The sequence below is a fragment of the Larimichthys crocea genome, chromosome VIII, assembly GCF_000972845.2.
Source record: "Larimichthys crocea isolate SSNF chromosome VIII, L_crocea_2.0, whole genome shotgun sequence".
Taxonomy (NCBI): Eukaryota; Metazoa; Chordata; class Actinopteri; family Sciaenidae; genus Larimichthys; species Larimichthys crocea.
This window is the reverse complement of record NC_040018.1, coordinates 6,104,155-6,124,286: the sequence shown is the minus strand read 5'-3', so window position 1 is coordinate 6,124,286 and position 20,132 is coordinate 6,104,155. Positions and strand designations below refer to the sequence as shown.

At 39.2% G+C, this 20,132-nt stretch overlaps 1 protein-coding gene across 1 annotated transcript in view; it reads left to right on the top strand.

Annotated features, from left to right (window-relative positions):
* Positions 1–20,132, top strand: part of LOC104922755 (protein kinase C-binding protein NELL1) — a 269,223-nt gene that overhangs the window by 63,188 nt on the left and 185,903 nt on the right. The window contains exon 5 of the mRNA XM_027281540.1: positions 19,967–20,063. Coding sequence (XP_027137341.1) covers positions 19,967–20,063 — 97 coding nt within the window. The remainder of the gene's footprint in view (positions 1–19,966; positions 20,064–20,132) is intronic.

The window sequence follows — 20,132 nt, the reverse complement described above, 5'->3', positions numbered from 1 at the left end:
ATCAATGCACATTTGAAATGTATGAAATTTCTCTCTACCATCTCTGAGATGCATTTCATCAAAATGAAACATCTAGAAGTTGGATGTAATGTGTAATAATAAGAAAATGTACGTCACATATCTTCTTACATGAGACATGTCGCACTGAATGCTGGAAAATTAATTACAATCACATTAATAGTAACATTATAGGGGCCAAATCACCCCATACACTACAAAGCAGCCAACACCAGCAAGGACAGAGCCTTTGTATACGGGATTCACACTCTACCTAGTGAGCTACTGGTGCTCCTGCAGATTCTATTTCTGTTCGTTAGTACTGCACACCGTTGAACCTGTAGAGGAGCAGAGGATGAATGAAGTGACTGTGCAGAAACATCACATCCATGTTAATGCTGATAGGCAGCTGAGAAAGTTGTGGGATGGTTCATTTCCTAACTTACATTACGAATAGTCAGAAAGGGAAATACAAGCAAACAAATCACATATTATAAACCGTTTACCCAGATTGCCTAAACAATGGTAATAATTTTACAACTGTATTAAGCTTGGCTTGCCTGGAGCTTGCTTAAAAATTATGAAAATAGGATTCAAGATGTGATGAACTCTTTTAAAATTTCACATCTTTCCAATTAATAGCTGCGAGTCGGAGAGGCAGAAGCTTTTCTTTTTTTTTTTGCATGTCTGAGGCTACAGACCTCCTTTTATGTTCAAGCAATTATGTTAAGGGCACATTATTTTCTGTGTTTACTATTGTCTTCTCCCTGCTGCAGAACGTGGGTGCACAACAACAGGCTTTGTATATTCATCAGTGACAAGCTTTACTTATGGATAAGCAGAACAACTGAATAACAATTGCACCTCATTTGCAATGTTCTGCAGTTTAGTGTCAAGTCGGAGACTCTGGGAGGATTCATGTTTCACACATGAGGTTTGACTTCTGATACGATTTCTTATTTCAAGGTCAAGGATCTGAAGACAGATTTATTGATACAGTTCTGTTAGTTGTGAGGCGTCTGAATCACTGAATTGATGGTTACAGAGAGTCTTGATTTCAACGCAGCGGTCTAATACTACTGAGTAAAATATAAATATCCCAAGAGGAATTCTTACACATTTTAAAAACCTGCTGAGTATCTGCTCTGGTTTCCCCCTGAGTCATTGCGAGGTACATATGATGATGGTTCAAGTTGCACTCAAGTGACATCAGAGACAAGATGGGAGTGACGCAGGGGGCATATGGTACACCTGCAGATGTTAAAACATTGATTTTGGCTCTAGCGATGGAAAATTTGATCAGTTAGTAGGTTGGTCTACCACTTTTGTTCAGACTGGAATTATCTCAAAAACTATTGGACGGGCTTTTAAAAGTTGGTTCACACATTCATGGTTTTCCTACTCTGCTGACTTTGGTATATCTCTACTATTCATGTAGAGCAACAATGGGCTGACATTTGTGAGTTTGACTGAAATGTCTCAACACCTGTTGGATGAATTGGCACCTTTGTTCATCCCTCCATTCTCTATATAGGAGATCTAAATGTTTGTGCGCCCAATACTTTGTTTAATGACCAACTATCTCTAAAACTGACACCCAAGCTTCAGCTGTACTTTGCATTTAGTCCATACAATATGATATGATGATATATAGCAACTCTGTATATCAATATGTTAGCATATCAAAGGAAGCATTTAGCTCAAAACCACACCGATGTCACACAGATGTCTTCTGGATCTGCTACATATGCACCATATTGCTACATATTGGTTTTTATAACATAAAGGAACATTTTTCATGACTGTGGTATTGGAATCTTGTATTGCAGAATCGTCCAATATGATACAATTCATAAGAAAAAGAGAGAAAACTCTGATCCATGGCAAGTATGGTATCTCATAAAACAAATTGTAGATTGTTTTATTGTAGAAATTCATAATAATGGACACTGGGGGATAATCCTAATAACATTAATGTAGCACAACCAGTGGGTCAAACCAAAAAAGGCCAGATGTTAAATGAAATTATTTAAAAGATTTATTTATTTCTTCTTTAGGATAAAGAAGAATAGCAGGATTGTAAAATAATTGGTATGATTTCTATTAACATGAAATTTTTATGTTCTATATTGGGGTGTGATAAACAGTTATTTCCTATGTTCATGGATGGCACTGCTGTTCTTCTTATGGAAAATTGCACAACATCACAAAAAAAAACAAGTGAAACCTGCACTCCTTGAGCCAAAAAGTATGTGACGCCAAATTTATTCAGATATACATCAGAGCTGATATTTCCTTTAGCAACTATAACTGTAGTGTCTAATTAGACCAATTAGCACCAGAAAACTGTGCCAGGTTATATGTTCCCTCCAAGATTTTCTCTATTTATCTAACGGAGGAAACCTTAGAGGGTTGACGCCAACTGTGTTTAGAATTACAAGCACTAGTTTAGCCTTTTCAACCAATCAGACTGTTTGTTTGAAACTACCTGTTGTACAATGACTGATGGAGGCCAGTGGACACTTGGTTCAGCTACAGTTAAGAGGAACAGATGCTAGAACAGCATGACGAGATGTTAATGAAGAGGCGTTTACGTGGTCTGAATTAACCAGATGCTTGGCTAACAATGTAGTCTGATCTCCATTATTCATCTAATTTCCCCCATAAATCATCCAGGGACATCAATGTTTGAGATGTAGTTATGGTCTGAATGCTGCTTTTGTGGCTGAAAGAGGAATTGTTATTGGTTTCATTAGGAATAGGCGGCCACTGTCCATTGTTTTTGGGGGGTTTTCAAAACCTCCATCTCATTGTCACTCTGAACAAGAAGTCACACTATCTGTTTTTCAGTTAGACTTGCTTTAAACATACCTTTTAAATGTTTTAGTTCTCCCTGTTGCCTCTTTCATCCTCTTTTTCTCTTTCTGTTTCTGTCTCGTGGTAGTTGTGCTGAATGATGTCCCAATTAAGTCATCAAAACAGCTGACTGTCAGCGTTGACGGTTGTTGAAACACTGATATGGTCTGATATTGTGTTGTAAAAAAGGCACAAACTGTTGTGCAAATGTTCCCGATTCTGTGAAAAACAAATGAATTAGCCGGACTTTTTATCCGTTCGGCACATTAGCAGATCAGATTAGGTTTCCGTTTGAGCACTTAAGTTTGACGAATAACCACTTTGATAATAGTTATATTAATGCTCCAAGTCATTTATTAAACAAAATATCAAACAATATCTGCTCCAAGCTTCTCTACATGCGAGGCTTTTTATCTTTTCTCTGGTTTGTATCACAGAAAATTGAATATCTTTGCGGTTTAGAATCTTGGTCGCACAAAACATGCAGTTTGGAGACGTCAAATTTGGCTCTTGGAGCTTTCGGTGGGAAGTTTTTACTTTTATTCTGACATTTAAATAACCGAATATATTATTTAATAATGGAAGTTATTGGTTGTAGACATACAGTGCTTAACAGATTTATTAGACCATATGTCAGAGACTTTCATTTTCAGTGAGCTTTCAACTTCTTACCATTGTGAACAGGAATAAGGCATTTCAAACTGAATTCACCTTTTTATAGCCAAATTTGAGCCGACTCACTGGGCTTTTTAGAAATTAATCAAGCATAACCACTAAAACTATTCTTCTGTTCAGGAATGCACGTAAATAACTAATTTGACATCTTAATTGAAGAAATAATAATGTGCTTTATTATTTTTTGTTTCTTTGTTTGTTTTTTTGTAAAACAGTGAATTAGAAAATCCAACATTAGAAATATCATTTTGGTCAAAAAGCTTCTACATACTGGTGTATAAACCATTACAGAAACATAAACAGTGGTTTTGGTAATTACCAATGGTGTTAATTTAGGGAAGCTGTGGCATTAAACTTTACATTGGGTGGCGGTCTAAAATGAATAAACTAAACACTGCATGTGAGCAAAGAAAGCAATTTCTTAATAATTAAGGTTGGGGTTGAGTTTTGGCAATAAACATCAAGGTTACATGAAGGGTAAGGTTTTGCTTTTTCCAGCTGTCTGCTCCGTCTTATTCATTCATTGTCAGGAGTTATATGCATTTCTTTTTTTGGCACATTACTTTTTCCTTTCTTTTTTTTTTTACATTCTGCTCATTTTACAGATCCCACAATGCTGCTAATATGCCCGTCTGTCAGGAAGTGAACTGATGGCTCAGTGAGCCTCGCAGTCATCTAAAATACATTAGATCCTTTTCTACTCGTCTGAAGCGCCTGCATTATAAAGATCAACATTATGTATGCTGAGTGATGTCTTGTGGAGCTGATGATAGCAGACCTGTTTCACATTCATTTGCTCTCGCAATCAACTGTACAGTTCGACGTAGGTAATGAAATATTGTCTTTTTCATTAGTCACTTGGCTAATGAAGGAGGAGAGACATCGGGAGCTCTCCACCTTAAAGATTTCATAATGATACGACTCGTACTGCTTTTGTGTCCAGCAGCCAGAAAATGGCATTCTGCTTTGCTCATTAAAGAAGTCAGTGAGCTGGAAGCTATGTTCTTTTCTTTTTACCTGCTAAGCAGCTCATCAGCCTGGCCAAAACTATCATTAGGACAAGAGCTCTGCTGTTTGACTAGAATGGAACATTAGAGTAATGATAGAGCAGCAATGAAGCCAAACTTCATCTGATAATACTGGTGCTTTTTGTTCTTACTCATTCTTTTTTCCATCTCCATCATTCTCCATCTCTCTTGGGTGTGTAGTGTAGGTTTTTTTTCGCTACTCCATAATGTATCCTAATATTTTAAGATATGTTATGAGATCTAGTCATATGCATGGGCAGGTTTAAGTCATAGTTAAGCCATGCTTGAAAAACTAGAAATGTTTCAATTCAGGTGTAACATTTTAATTTTACTGTGAAGGGCAGTGCCAGTGCTGCTCAGCAGAGCAGCAAGCATTCATTACTTCATTATCTGATCATTGATGCCCCAGCTAAGAGAAGGGTGCCGCGCCAAGAATGATAATGAGTTGAAATCAGGTTAATAATGCCACATGATGCTGTCTGTAACCCTGACACCTTTGCTCTTGTCCTTGGGAAGCGTCGGGCTCCAGATACAGTATCTATCTGACCAGAAACGCTCTTTTGTTTGACTGGGTGGTTGTATTGTCACTGCTCCACTGGACACAAAGCACAATGAAAGCACAGAGGAAATTATATATGACCCTTGGGTCTCTAATCAATGGGGCTACTCCACATTTAGATCAATGGGTGGCTGCAGTTCCAGTGCAGCAACTCATACAGACCCCTCAGTAATTACTCCTTCTGCCCTAGCTAGCCTAATGAAGGAAATTTTTAAATGTCAATGAGTGGTGGTGGTCTTTTTTTTTTTCTTCTTTCTAATTGATTTTCTGTAATGTGCTCCTCATGTGAGTTGGGCTGTAACAGACCAACCTCCGTCATCTGACTGAGGTTTTCAATCAGTTTTCCAAGCCTGCCATTCCACTGATGCAACTGTTAACCCCAATTATTTTCTTTCGGGTTGCACTTGTTACCTGAAATTGATTAAAGGTGTGAACTGGTACACTTGTAATCATGATGTGAATGGATTTGGTGCTAATGAGATTAGCTTTATTTGCACTGCTTTTGTTGGCACTCTCTTTGTCTTTAATTGATAGTGCATACAAACAATAGAAAGGAAACACGGCGCAACATGCCAGATCATGAATAACTGTCTGTCGCTAGTGTATACTCTGCAGAAAGTCTGGATTAAGTTCAGTGCCAATGTTTTTGAAGATTCTGTGCCAGCATGTGTTGGGTCATTTACCTCTGCATGGTTGTCAGGTCCGTTTTTAATCTTATTTAAGACTTACTGCTTCCTGCATTGGCACTAAGCTTGGCCATTGATGTAAGTCTTGCACAGCAGAATAGAGATGCTTAGTTGAGGGATGGGTTGAAAGATTTAGTTGAAAGATCTGGGTTCAATCTCAGGACATGGCAATGATTTAGTATAGGAACCAAGGGAAGCATTGTTTTCTCCTTTTGTTTCTTTGTACTCCCTCTTTGCGGTAGCACTTTATTTCTCTCATACCTGCTCATTTGCAACAGTTGCCTAAACATCCTCCGTGATAAATGAATCTGCGTGCCTGGGTCATGATCCGTGAGACAAACACTGTCAGCGTTCTGCCAACATTAGCCTTGCCCGAGCCTCTGTCATCCTGCTGTTCAAGTATTTGACTTAGTTTTAAGCACATTTGAGGCTGTTAGTCCTCCACAATAGCCTCCTTGTGTCTGAAGTTCACTGTTGTCTTCTGTAAGGCGTGATGGAGTGTGTCATTACTGTAGCATCCCTGCGTTGAGCTCAGCGGGGTCCAACCCACCTTCATGCGGGCAAGACGCCCCAGCTCGAGGCCCCATGTGGCAGTGAGGAGGAGGAGGACAGGAGGAGCTTCCTGTGCCAAGGAGACCCAAGGGACACATATACATACACAAGCCTACTTACACGCCTTACCACCCTCTCCATCTACTGCTTTTTTTCTTCTCCTGGAATATATCTGCAGCTACAGTAGTCGTGTCTTATCAGAAAAGGACAGGAGCTTCTATCAACAGATAAGGTCATTGTTGAGGTGAAGTAATTACAGATATCTGAGACAGAGAGGAAGCAGGCGTACAGTTCCTTTGGGAATTAGGTGACAAAGCCAGATTAGGCTCTATCTTCATCTACATACTGTAGGTATAACCAGTCCTGTCCCTTGCACCAAGAAAGCTTAGGATTGCTTAAAGGAATTTGGGTCATTTTATCCATTAAACGTGATACATCTGCCATCTTATTAGGATATGCTCTAGTTTCAGGCAATAGTTTCCTGCCTTTTTCAGTGTGGATGCTCTAGTTCTTTACTTTTTTCTGCTTTTTTTTTGCATCATGTATTGGAAAGATGTTTAAAAAACACATGTTGTTAAGAAAATATATATTATTCCAGCTTGCTCATTTATGAATCCATTAGGGATTTCTTGGACTTTCATTTCTACTGGAAGACTTAGACAGGATTTAACAATGAATGGGAGTATTGACTCAAATTGCAGGCCTGCCATATCAGAGCATAATGCCAGTGTCTTTCAACCACTGTGGGTGGCAGAGCTCCAGTTTAAGTGGAGCTGGTACAGTTCGATTCATTCGCAGCACTTAAGAAGCATGAGAGAGACTGACAGATGCCCTTTTAAAAGCGGAAGCCGCAGAGCTGCAGTGACAGCTGCCTGAATATACGGCGGCGCTTCCACTCAAGTCAAGAAGAGACGAGGGTAAGAAAGCGCACCAGCACAAATTATTCTATTTCCACAACACAATTTATCAACTCCACACGTCTGAGAGCTGCAACTTATTTTCTTGATTAATCAGTTCTATAAAATGTTAAAAAAAAGAGTTATTAAACGTCCACAAAGGAGAAGCTGGATCTAGGTCATGTTATAGGACATAAAGGATCAATTATTCAAAAAGTTGCTGATTAATTTTCGGTCACTTGACAAATAGATTAACTGACTAATTGTTTCACTGCTACCGGCGAGCTGTGCTGCGATTGCAGCTTGACTGTGTTAAATAATACAAGAAATACTGTCAAGTGGCCTCTGCATAGATGTAGACCTAATCCAGTTTAATTGAAAAGCCTCATTCAACCATCTCTACAAGTCTTTTGGATGAGCCCATATGGCAATAAACATCCATAAGTATGTGCCAAGATGGTCTAACAGACTACATTAAAAAAATACTTTGAATAAGACCTACAAGACGTTCAGTGTAAGACTTTGCCTAAATATGTTTTTTTTTTATGTTTTCTGAAGCTTAGAAGGTTTTAAAATACAACATAAAAGATTTTTGAGCAGTTATACCTCTGAAAAATATTTAGCACTGGCATATTTGGCACATAGTGCAACGTGCCTGCTTTTCTCAATCATAGACAACACAGAGCATTACGATGTTTGTTTGTGGAAAGAGAAAGTATTGCCCCCAGTCACCGCCACCACTATTATACATACGCCGACATGTAAGGACAGTAGTTGTTATCCAGAGCACTGCTTGTGAATGTAAACATTAAAATAATATGCAATTACATGTGCTGCAGACGGTCGTGGCACTTGTAAGAGGCGCTGGAATACTGGCGATCCTAGTGTTCAGCTTGAAACACATGAAGAATTTAATCTTTGCTGGCTGTTGCATTCAAACATCAAGAGCCTTGCACCATACTGTGGCTTTGGACTTTTGATAAACCTCCTCATTCTCACAGAGACACGTCTTACCCAAAAGATACCAAAATCTGATGTTGCCACGTTGCTATAAATGGTGATAATGTGTCTGTTCTTTCAACTCTCGCTTAATATCGCTCTCTTATCATCAATAACAGGGCTTCATACATACTCTTGATGTATATTCGTCATGCTGCAGGGATTTATGAGAAGGTTTTCACACAGTAGAATAATACAGAACAAAGAATTTTTTATTATTAATAAATGCTTTACTGATGTTCCTGCTTTAACCACAACCTCCATTTTTTATGCAGTTTTGAATGTATCTACTGTTTGGAGAGCGTTTGATTGCAATGTTGTCTCCAGCTTTTTGCACTATCCAATTAATTAGCTCCAAGTATTTATTTTTCTCTCATTGACATAATCAGCCAATTGGCAGCGGAGTGGCTCTGTTTGAGAAAGCACGACGTTGGTCTGAGACGTTTATTCTCAGCGCGAGGTCGAAGATACAATTAACACAAAACAACAAATAGCAACAACTCGCTTTGCCGTGTCTCATTTGAATGAAGCGTCCGCTTTCAAAAATACATCCTGGTTTATTAAAAATAAAAATAATAAAGCTTACAAATGGCTTCACGAAAAATAAAACAATACAACAATAGAGACAAGGAACAACAAATACATACGAAAGCACCAAATATATATTAAGAGAAAAACTTAATGTGGCTGATTTCCAGTTGATATTTCAGTGATCCTGAGTTTATAGCACACACATCTGATATGTGCGTGTGTGTGTGTATGTGATACACTGGAGATCCCCATAAGGCGTTTTCAGACCCAACAGTTAAGGGGAGTCCCTGAGAGGAATTCCCTGAGGGAACTTCCTCCAAGAACTACCCTTCCCTTCAAGGTTTCCTGTTTGCATTCACACCACGTTACTTCTACACAACATACAACAACTAAATGTATATATATATATATAGAGATATATATATAGGATAAGATATAGTAATATATATATATATATATATATATATAGCCTGGATTCCACTGTGGGTCCAGTTGTATGTTATTATGTCATGTGTAAGGCTGCTGTTTACTTGGCTTAGGTGTTACACCGGCTTTGAAAGGTTGCCATGGCTGCGTTAGCTCATGTGTTTGACCAATCGATGTACACTTTTGTCAGTCAAGGTTACTCTAATGTAGGGCCCAAGAAAAAAATAAAACTGATGGAGATCTACACACAACTGTTCCCAGTTTTTGCAAGGTGGGTGAAGGCGGCTGTTGTGACTCCATATTTCATGACACATTCCCCAGTGCTGTAATTGAGATGTTACCAAGGGATGTAGTTATGTACAAACGTTCCTCCCGTAATACAATGCAGGCATGCTTGCTACCTGTCATGATGTGTAATATCCCTAATACTGTATATGAATGCATATATATGTGTATGTTTTTTCTATGAAGCATCACTCTCCAGTTACTCATTTGACTGAGCTAGTATGCAATGCAAATAATACATAATACAACACTGCTGCAGTTATTGTGTCTATGCGTGCAGTTTGAAATGTAACAGAATATGCACCATATTCGCATAAGGAATGTGCTGATCAGTAGCTCTCTCTCTGTAGAGCAGAGAAGAAATTCGCATGTAAATGAGCCAGAATTTATATCCAGTTTCAGGAAATGGACTGTAACTGAGAATCAGCCCGATTATTATGACCACATTAGAATTAGTAAGGCATAATTTGTATTCACAAAGGAAGGGCTGTCTCATGGTAATTCTCGTACATTTTGTTCACAGTATATCTCCACTTTATTTTTGTCTGTATTTGTTCTCTCGGTGTGGAGTATTATGTGTTTTTGGATTGTTGCACTTTAGGTGGTATCATGATAAATGTCCAGGCTTAACTTGCTCAGCTGAAAGACCACATGATGCAGCAATTTACTGTGGCGGCTCTTGGTGAAACAGAAGTAAAGTCAAATGAAGTTTATGTTTAGAGCCTGATCACATGGAGTGTCTCAATGGGCTTTAAAAGGCTCAGAACAGCAACAGTTTCTGACACAGCCGGAGCTCTTTAAGACGAGAAACAAAGAACGTTAGGATTAAGGAAGCAAGGATTTACATAGCAAGTAAATTCAAACAACACAAGGAAATGTTTTTTGTGTGGGTAAGCATAAACACGATTCTTGTGTGGATTATGCTCACTTGTGGAGTCCACAAAGAGCAGCACAGAAGTAGAAGAGGTTGGTTAGTGTGAGTGGACTTGGTATGACTATTTCACCAAGACACTGATCGTAAGAATTTGATCATACTTTAGTTCTTGGGAAAACAAATGGAATATGTCGTCGGTGAAAGTTTTGCTCTGATGTGAACCTTTTATAACTTTGGAGACGAGGTCATTAAAACTTTTTCCTTATTACATTAATAACATTAGAAACTCATGCAGCATTACATTTCTTCCAAATCATATTTGCTGTTGCATAAACAGAATTTCTCTAGGAGGCAAGCTCGATTACTTGATAGATGGAAGGGGAGGGCGGGGGTAGGAGCTGAAGGTTTGTCGACCATTTGTTTAGCAGGGAAATAGATAAATGCAGCATTATAGAAATAAATGCAAGAAAATGCATCGTCATGGAGACATTTATGAAGCAGGGAACCATCTGATATATCCACAAATAAGTCCCTCAGGCAGATGGGGCAGGATTAAGGGTTAGGTGGTAGAGTCAGTGGATGTGAAAGCGCGGATGATGTGCTGTCTGCCGAGGACCAATATCTGTGAATAGCCACCTATGTGAGGTTGGATTCACTGAAAAGTGGATAAAATACTAAACACCGGTTAATCGCTGAGTCTAACAAACCTAATAAAATGTTGTTGAGTCCATTGAATTTTTTTTATCTGATCTTCTATCTTTTTTTGCTCAAAGCATTAAGTACAAAACACATAAGTCATTTAGTCGCAAAGCAAATGTGTTTTTTTTTTTTTTTTTTATCTGGTCCAATTTGAGTTTTGTCTTGGAATGTCACTTCTTTAAAAGTTTGGAATAGTTTTAGCCCTTTGACCTTCAGTTCTTAAACATATTATTTCAGTTATTAAATATAATGCTACTTTGGAATCATGTTAAACAGTTTATTATAAAACTTTTGAGGTGACTGTACACTGAATTAAGATGTGATAAAGTGCCATTGAACCCCCAGCCCCAGTTAGACACTTCTTTAGAGGATTTTACAGCATGCAGGACATTCTTTTTAGTTTCCTGCCCGAACTACCACAGTAACCGGTAATCTCCCACCTGCCTTCAGTGACGTGACATATCCCAGCCGGTGCTTTTTGCCGGAGGATATAAATGGGGAGCTTTGAGAATTTTCATCCCACGATGAGGCGATGTGATTCAAAGGGGACTTTGACTCCCCATTTTCCGACTTCATCTCTCTGGCAGAGGGGAGACACAAACATGACAGAAAATGACTTGAGCTTGACTAGTGGAAAATTGGAAGTGGTCTGTACTTTAGTGTGGCCGACAGATATTGGCAGAGCGAATAATGAAGGCTGCGATTGAGATTGTCGTTTTGAAGAGGAGGCATGAAGGGCTGCCAAAGGCCTAAATATTGTTTCTCACTTTTAAAGATGAATGCTGTCTTGACACTCTGACATGTAATCCTTAAGCTAGACAGACACTGTGTTTGATAGTATTTGTGTATTTATTTAGTCTTTTTACAGTATTTGCTCTTATCGGTGGCTCAAAGACTAACTTGGGAAAGAGCCAGCCGGTAGAGCCGAAATCCTGACCGCCCAAGATTAAATGTAGTTTATTTAATTCAGTCGGTAAATCGGTGGAAACGAGGTGGCCTGGCAGCTTATTGAAGCAGACTGTCAACAAAATATGTGTTATGTGTTAAGATATGGATTTATACAGTCTGCAGTATATACAGTGCATCCACAGCTCCGGCCATAATGCAGCACTTTCCACATCTCAGGGTTTTCTCTTTGCTTTAGCCTCGTCATTCACATGAATGATGGGCGAGTCGCTCCACACCTGCCTGGCTCTTTCTTCCATATCGAGATGTGGGTCTCTCTCTCTCTCTATTTCTCACTCACATCCACATACACACATCCACTGATAAAGGTTAAGAGGAGCAGTGTAAATGTGGAGCAGTGCTGCCCTATTTTACTGGTTATGGATGAAGTGATGGGTCTGGTTCATCTGGCTCCACTGTATCATGTATTCCCAGCAAGCCACTCCACGTCCAACGAGCTTTTATTGATTAGCATTCCCTTTTTTTGCTGTGCAGTAGATGTTAGGGGATTTGGCAAAGCAGAGCACCGCTAATCCCACATTAAATTTATAATCCTCAGAATTTCAGTCCTGGTTGATTTGGTTACATCCGTGTTTGCAGGTTGTGACAACAAGTGAGGTTTAGTGTTACAGGTCCCAGAATTCTGGGGGTAAACACTCTTTGAACAATTATTTAGTCAGTAATGCAGCAGCAGAGCAGTGTAGTGGTGTAGTGCAGGTTATTTTCAGCTATGCCTACTTATATTTCAGTCAGCAGCTATACCCACTTCTAAATCCCCTCTGATGTGCATCATTGAAGGCATGACATAGTTGTCCAGTTTCATGAATGGGTGGAGTAAGCAACAAGGAATACTTCACTCAAAATGTATAATTATGTAGCTGTCTCACCCATCTGCGGCTCAGCATTCATTGTGAAATTTGCACCTTTTCTGAGAGTAATGATGATTTCATAATGATCCTTGCTCCCTCAAGTCAATCAGCACAAGTTAAGTGACTACTGGCCCGTTTTTGGGTGAGCTAAGTATGCAAGAGCAGTCTGACATGTGAGCGTTTTTAACACTAGAACTGCCAGGAGTCACCGTATACTTCAAACTAACAATGAGTAAAATTTACCCGCACTGTAAAGAAAAAAAAAATGTCTGTAGATTTTAAACTGCCAAACATGACAGTAGAAGACCATGAAGTATGACTGTTTTCCTGTATACAGGAAAACAGTCACATTTCTTAAAGTCACATTTTTTAAACATCATTTTACAGGAATTTATACAGAATAAAGCACTTTTAATAACATTAATTGTACAGTAAAAAACTGTAATATTTAATGGCATATTTTAGCCGCTTTTACGTTTTTTTTCACCGTGAAATCTACAGACATTTTAAAATGTGGAATAAAACAGCAACCTTATACATGAAACAGTACTAATATCCTATTACTGTAATGCAAGAAAAGGTTATACCATATTTATTACAGTAACGTTCTGTTTCTTCAGTGTGCTGTTGTGGCTCAGCCTCACTGGGCATGGCTGCGAAGCCGCCAGCAGAGCTGGTTTCCGGACGTTCTAGACGATGTTTGTGACTCCACCAGACGTGTCTCTCCGCACTCGGCAGTTCTATTTTTTGACAGATGCCGCAACCAGCCTTGTCAGGCAGCACAGAGAAGATCGCGCTGGCCGGAAGTGAGACACAGAAACGGCATGGAGAATTCCAGTCTTAAAAACAGCTTACTTATTTATGGTAGAAGCACAAAACATTTAAATATGACCAACTTGAACAACATCAGAGGGACAAAATGCTGCTGGTAGGATCTGAAGCCACATGGAGAATGGACCAAAACAGTGCGGTGGTTGCAGCATCACAGAGCCCAGTGCCCAGTGGGATCCACTTTTATTGTAATAATGCTTATTTTTCAAAACAAAATAGTTTTGACAGTACAGCCTTTACGTCAAATTATATAACTGTGGAAGTTGAATGCGGTGCGTTCAGGGCACTGTCCCATTACTCCCAGGTTACATCAAACATGAACTATGACCACCTATTCCCTAAAATGTTTGGTTAAAGATGTGGATTTGTCTTGGGGAGTCTTTTCACACTCCTGAATGATCACTGAAATAATATGAGAATACTCCAGGGAGCAGTGTGCTTCTATGATCCTTTCTTTCTCCTATCCATATTGAAGGTTTGTTGAGCCGCATTTTGTAATAACGGTGCATTTTGTAATAAACGTCCAAAATGTAAAAACTTTTTCATTTCATTTTGTAATAAAGCCGCATTTTGTAATAAACTGCCCCAACGCATTTTGTAATAAATTTTGCCGCATTATGTAATAAGTTATTACATTTTGACAAGATTATTACAAAATGCACTTTTTTATTTTCTAAGAAATGTAATAACATGGTGCATTATGTAATAACAATTCTAAAGCATAGTTTGTTTGTTAATTGTATTTTATTTTACTTTAAAGTATTTGTAAAAGCTAGGCCTATTATTAGTATCACTGTATTAGCCTAGTAGCAGTACTTAGCAATTACTATCAGTACACTATTCAAAGGTTGCATTAACAGAGAATATTATGTAAATTGCAGATTTTTTGCATTTGGTAATAATTCTGTCAAAATGTAATAACTTATTACATAATGCGGCAAAATTTATTACAAAATGCGTTGGGGCAGTTTATTACAAAATGCGGCTTTATTACAAAATGAAATGAAAAAGTTTTTACATTTTGGACGTTTATTACAAAATGCACCGTTATTACAAAATGCGGCTCAACAAGGTTACACCGATGACACAGCTCTTTCATGCACAGTAGAAAACATCTAAACTTGTGAAAAGGACAGCCTCTCTATAGGGGTAAATTTAATCTGTTTAACCTGAGTATAAATACACATTTTTTTTTAATCTGGCTTTATGATGACAAAACTGGAGGACTTGAATATTATATTAGCACAAAGTGGCACACAATCAAAGGAAGAGCCATGGGTACATTTTATTAAGGGCATAAAGTTGGAGTATCTGTTTACAGAGAAGCTAAATAAACTCATGCTGAGTTAAAAAAAGATGTCTGTCAATAATTGGCCACATTCCAACCTGCTGCGATCTGATTTCATGTTGCACACATAGGCTGTGTCCGGCTGTCATTCCCTACTCCCTACTCCCTACATAGGGAAATAAATGTAGTGGACTATATAGTGAGCTTAACAGAAAAAATGTTCGGACACTTTCGGACACTTCTCTTGGCGCCGGTAATTACGTCATTGCTGTCGCACAATTAAAACGTACCACATTAATGTCGTCTCACATAATTCTTGTCCATTTACTACTGCATTTTTATTAAATTAGAGTCTTTTGATTACTGTCCTGTATGTTTTATTTTCGTGTTTTGTTTTCTATTTAAGCATCATCCTCATCCTCTCATCCATCCGCCGAAAAAAACATACACCGTTATTTTAGAAAACTCATGTAGCGCTATAGAAATGCCATCTACTGTCAGTCTGGCTGTTTGTGTTTTATCAATAATTCAATTATTTACTTTTTATTTACTTTTTTATTTCAATTTATTTCCTTTCCGCGCCCAGAGAACTTCTGGCAATGCATGATGGGATATCTTGCTTCGGTTAGTGACCATCGGATGTTCACTACATTTCACGGTGAATTGTGGGATACATGCAGTGCACTATATAGTGGACACTAAACATTCGGACACCGCTACAAAATGGCGTGGTCACTATATAGTGCACTACATAGTGGTTAGGGAGTGATTTCGGACACAGCCATAGTGTTTGCACATAATAGTGAAGTATGGTGGTTTCACTGTGGACGGTCCATTTTGCTCCATCGCTGCCCGTTATATTTATGATTCAGTGTCAAAAAATGGCCAAAAATGACTTTTTTGCTTCATAGATGTATTTATGATTATTGATCACTGTCAGCACTGACCTCAGTGACAAATAGTGTTTAGTGTGACTGCTCCAGAATTAAATGTTTCACTGGTTCAATGCTTTTAATGTGAACCAGCAGCAGCAGTAGTAAGTAGGGGTAATAACTGAGTGAACGATTAACAGTGAGGCTGATATCAGTGAGATAAAACCATAGTAACACTCGATTATATGCTTCATGACTTACTGTGAACCCTTCATGCATAGGTAGGCAGCTCGGATATGACTTTAAAGGATTAGATCACCCAGATTACAAAAGTAGATACATCTGTTAATTATATTAAGTTTTACATTTCAATGTCATCCTACTACATCGTCTTAGTGCAGACCCAGAACACCACTTTAGCATCAAATTAGTTCTGGTTCTCGAACAGTTCCAGATTTAATAACTACAATAAATAATCTTCTTATTGAGAAAAGAAACTGCCTCCTACATGGACTGTCCGTAGCTGAATAGGGGTCAGCCTACGCTGCTGTATTTTAATGTCTGTCATAATGGTGTTACTTGGAGAGTTTAATATTTTCGGAGGTGGTGAGCGGTGTTTAAAAAAGTTAGAGGAACACAGCTCTCGCTTGTAAACTGTAGCTATTTCAAATTGAATCCTGCACCACGGCGATAGCATAGGACGGTTATTCATGCTATACAGTATGTCGACTCGTGTATGTCCTCTATAATTAGCTATTGATGGCTGCAGCCTGTGGCTTCAGACTATGCAAATATGCCCGTAAGCACATCACTAGTCTAAATTGGCATTGCCAACACATTCCCTGTGTGAAACTCCCACTCCTCGCCACTGCTGAGCCTGCTGATGAGAAGGCAAGATGAGGGGAAAAGAAAAGACAGAAGGGTTGGGGGGGGGAGACAACATAGAGTGTAATCACATGACCTCTACATTCTCTACCGCAGTGACAGCTTGCCCAGCAGGTGGGAGATCAGACAGCTACAGCATAAACAGCGTTTAGCACTTACACACCATTTGATGTATTGTCTATATCTCTGCTGGCTGTGAAAGCAAATCTCCCAGGTCAGTAAATATAAATCGGCATGAACAAGCACAGAGTGTGGGCACATTCAGCATATGTACATCTGTTCTATACGAACAAACTGCTATTTGAAGATAACCACATTTTAGAAAGTGACATCTCCGTTGTTTTTATCATGAAGGAGGTGTAGGTGCTATATCAAAAGTATTAAAACACTCAATTCATACAGCCTGGATTCAGAAATTGTGCCTTATAACAAACCATCAAGACCTATATATATTATATTATATAGCAGAGATGTATAGTAACGAAGTGGAACTACTTAAGTACTGTACTTAAGTACTAAAATGCAGTATCTGTACTTTTTTGGAGTATTATTTTTTCCCCAACTTCTACTTTTACTGCACTACATATTTTTGATGAATTTAATACTTTTACTTCGATACATTTTTCATGTGCTGAATCGTTACTCGTTACTACTGTAGCGTCCAGCCGGACACGTGATGAATGACGAGGCGATATTTAACAAACTGCATTTATTGCTGAACGGTTTGGTTACAGGACTCGGTGACTGTCGACCGTAACCACGCCAAAAAAACAACAACATAACAGACCCGGTCTCACATCAACCTCGCTCGTGTGCCGTACTTCATACACCTGACACCCAGGTGCGCTCTCTCACCTGCTGCCCCGCCCCCTCGCTCCCGCATTCATTCAGACGCATTCACAGACCATGGGAAATCATAGAACTCTACCATGAACATTGTAACACTGTAACATTAGAAGTTGTGCCTTAATAAATATTTGAAATAATATAAACAGTACTTGTACTTGTACTTGTACTTTTACTTTCAGTACTTGAGTAGCAATTTTTTACATACTTCTACTACAAAGTAAGTACAAAAAAATTTGAATACTTTAGTAATTTTACTTAAGTATGGTGTTTAAATAAAACTTCAACTTCTACTCAAGTCAGTTTTTTGATATAGCACTTGTACTTCTACTCCACTCCTTTACTCCAGTACTTTATACATCTCTGTTATATAGTCACCAAGTCACACACAACCAACTATTTAAATTTTTGTAAAACTGGATCGTATTTCATGAAGAAAACGTTCTTGTCTTCCCTCTGATGTCGTCCGACTGCTCCGCCTCAGCTCTCTGTGATTTACAGAGTTTCCTGATGGACAGTGAAGTAAATTACTATACTTTAGCTGCTACTGGTTGCTCAGTTTGTTAGCCGGACTGTGATCTCAGAGCATGAGGACAGTGTTAGTGTTTGTTCCACTTGAAAGAGGTTTTCAGGCCTGTAGTTTGAGGAAATGCTGTTGGGGGATCAGAGGTTCCAAAACTGGAGCTGGGCAAGCTGGCAATGGAGCAGGTGTAGCAGCCTCTGTGGACCTAATGGCAGAGGTGAAGAGGACATAGGCAGGCAAATAAAAAAAAAAAAGCTGAGAAGAGAAAAAGAGAGCGAGAAGTTGCTGTACAAGAGTAAATCTGGGACTGACCTTTAGTCTTTCTTCTGAAACCGGAGGCACTGAATCACAAAAAAATATGCCTAATGTTGCTTTAATAAGACAAAACGCAACATAAAGCGCCCCGCTCCTGCTAGAGCTCCGGAGAGGAATATGACAGAGGTGTTGCCCAACTACACTGAGATGGTTCTAGGTACTTAAATACACAAGTACGTATTCTTATGGATATCAGAACTTCAAATAAAACGCAGAAAAGCGTGAAATATTGGATATTTGAGAAAATATATTAAAGAAATGAGAGAGCGTTATTTAGAAAGTGTGACAATTAGCAATGTCTTGCATTGTTTTCCTCCTTTTCTAAGCATATATTGGACAAGAGACTTAAACATTTATTTAGATGACGCGTTCCTCTGCTGGTCTTTACTTGATTCATTCTCTCACCGGAGGCAATGTTGTTTTTACTTTGATATTAGATCTCCCAAATTTATCATTTAAAAAAATATATATCTCTCTCTCTTGGTCTGACAGCTGTAACTTGATATATTAGTCACAAACAAAATGCAGTGGCGGTGCACGTATAGACGCTTTCGACGGTTTTCGTGGTGAAAGTGCAAATCAAAACCAAAAGCTGACAAAACCTTTGAACACTGCTGGGATTAGCAGCGCTGGCAATCTTTTCACAATAAAGGAAGTCGTTTCACTCAGTGTTTATAACCAAAATACTGCTTAATGCAGCTGTAGGTCTAAGCCAGAAACATAAACATGATTTACAGTACGTACAGGGGATTATGGTCATAGATCAAGACCAATCACCTGCCCAGCCGCTGACATTTTTGGCTCACAAATGACTCTTTCTGTCTTCCAAATGGTTTTGGAAACCACCCCCACTCCCACGACTTTCATTTTCAGGAGGTGATTTATCTCCTCTCCCCTTTTTAATGACTCCTCAAACTTAACTTGACTATTACTGACATACTTTTGAAGTACAGTAAAGCCTGCCATATTGTTGCAATTCCTGTGTCAGCGATTAAAACCTTTAATGGGGAACAAAAGGGGAAATCGGCTTGCTACTCCGAGCGCGTCTCTCCCTGCGTGAGCTCACGGTGCGAGGAGGAGAAAACCTGACAAATTGTTCTCTGACATCCTCACAGAGGCCCATCGCCGGCATCGTTAAGCCCACCTCAGAGCAGGGAAAAATAGTGCTGAATGACGCTGAGGATGTTTGCCTTGATAATGCCAAAGCTTGTTTGTGTCTGTTGTCAGGAGTCGGGGCGGTTAATCCAGCCTACATCCCAGGTCCAGATATCAATACCGTGTTAGAGAGCCGTGGGGCGAGACTGGCTGTCATGCTTGAGGAGAGCAGCCTCTGCTCTACCCTTCTCATGAAGGGAGAGGGAGGGTGTGAGGGAGCAGGCGTGCACACACGGTCTGCTGGATTTCCTCCGCTGTATTGGATCAGTGTTCCTGCCAGACCAGGACAAAAAAAATAAATAAAAAAAGGGAAACGTGTTTGTGTCTGTGTCGTTATCATAACCAAACATTCTCTTCTGATTTGTTGTTGGCAGGATTTATGAGCGGGTGATAGACCCCCCTCAGATGGAGCTCACCCCAGGCAGTGGAGTGTGGCTGGGCCAGCACAGCCACAAGCATGGCCTATTCAAGGTAAGACTTCACAAATGATGTATCCACATCCACACACACACACTGTACCTTCATGCATCTGAATGTGCT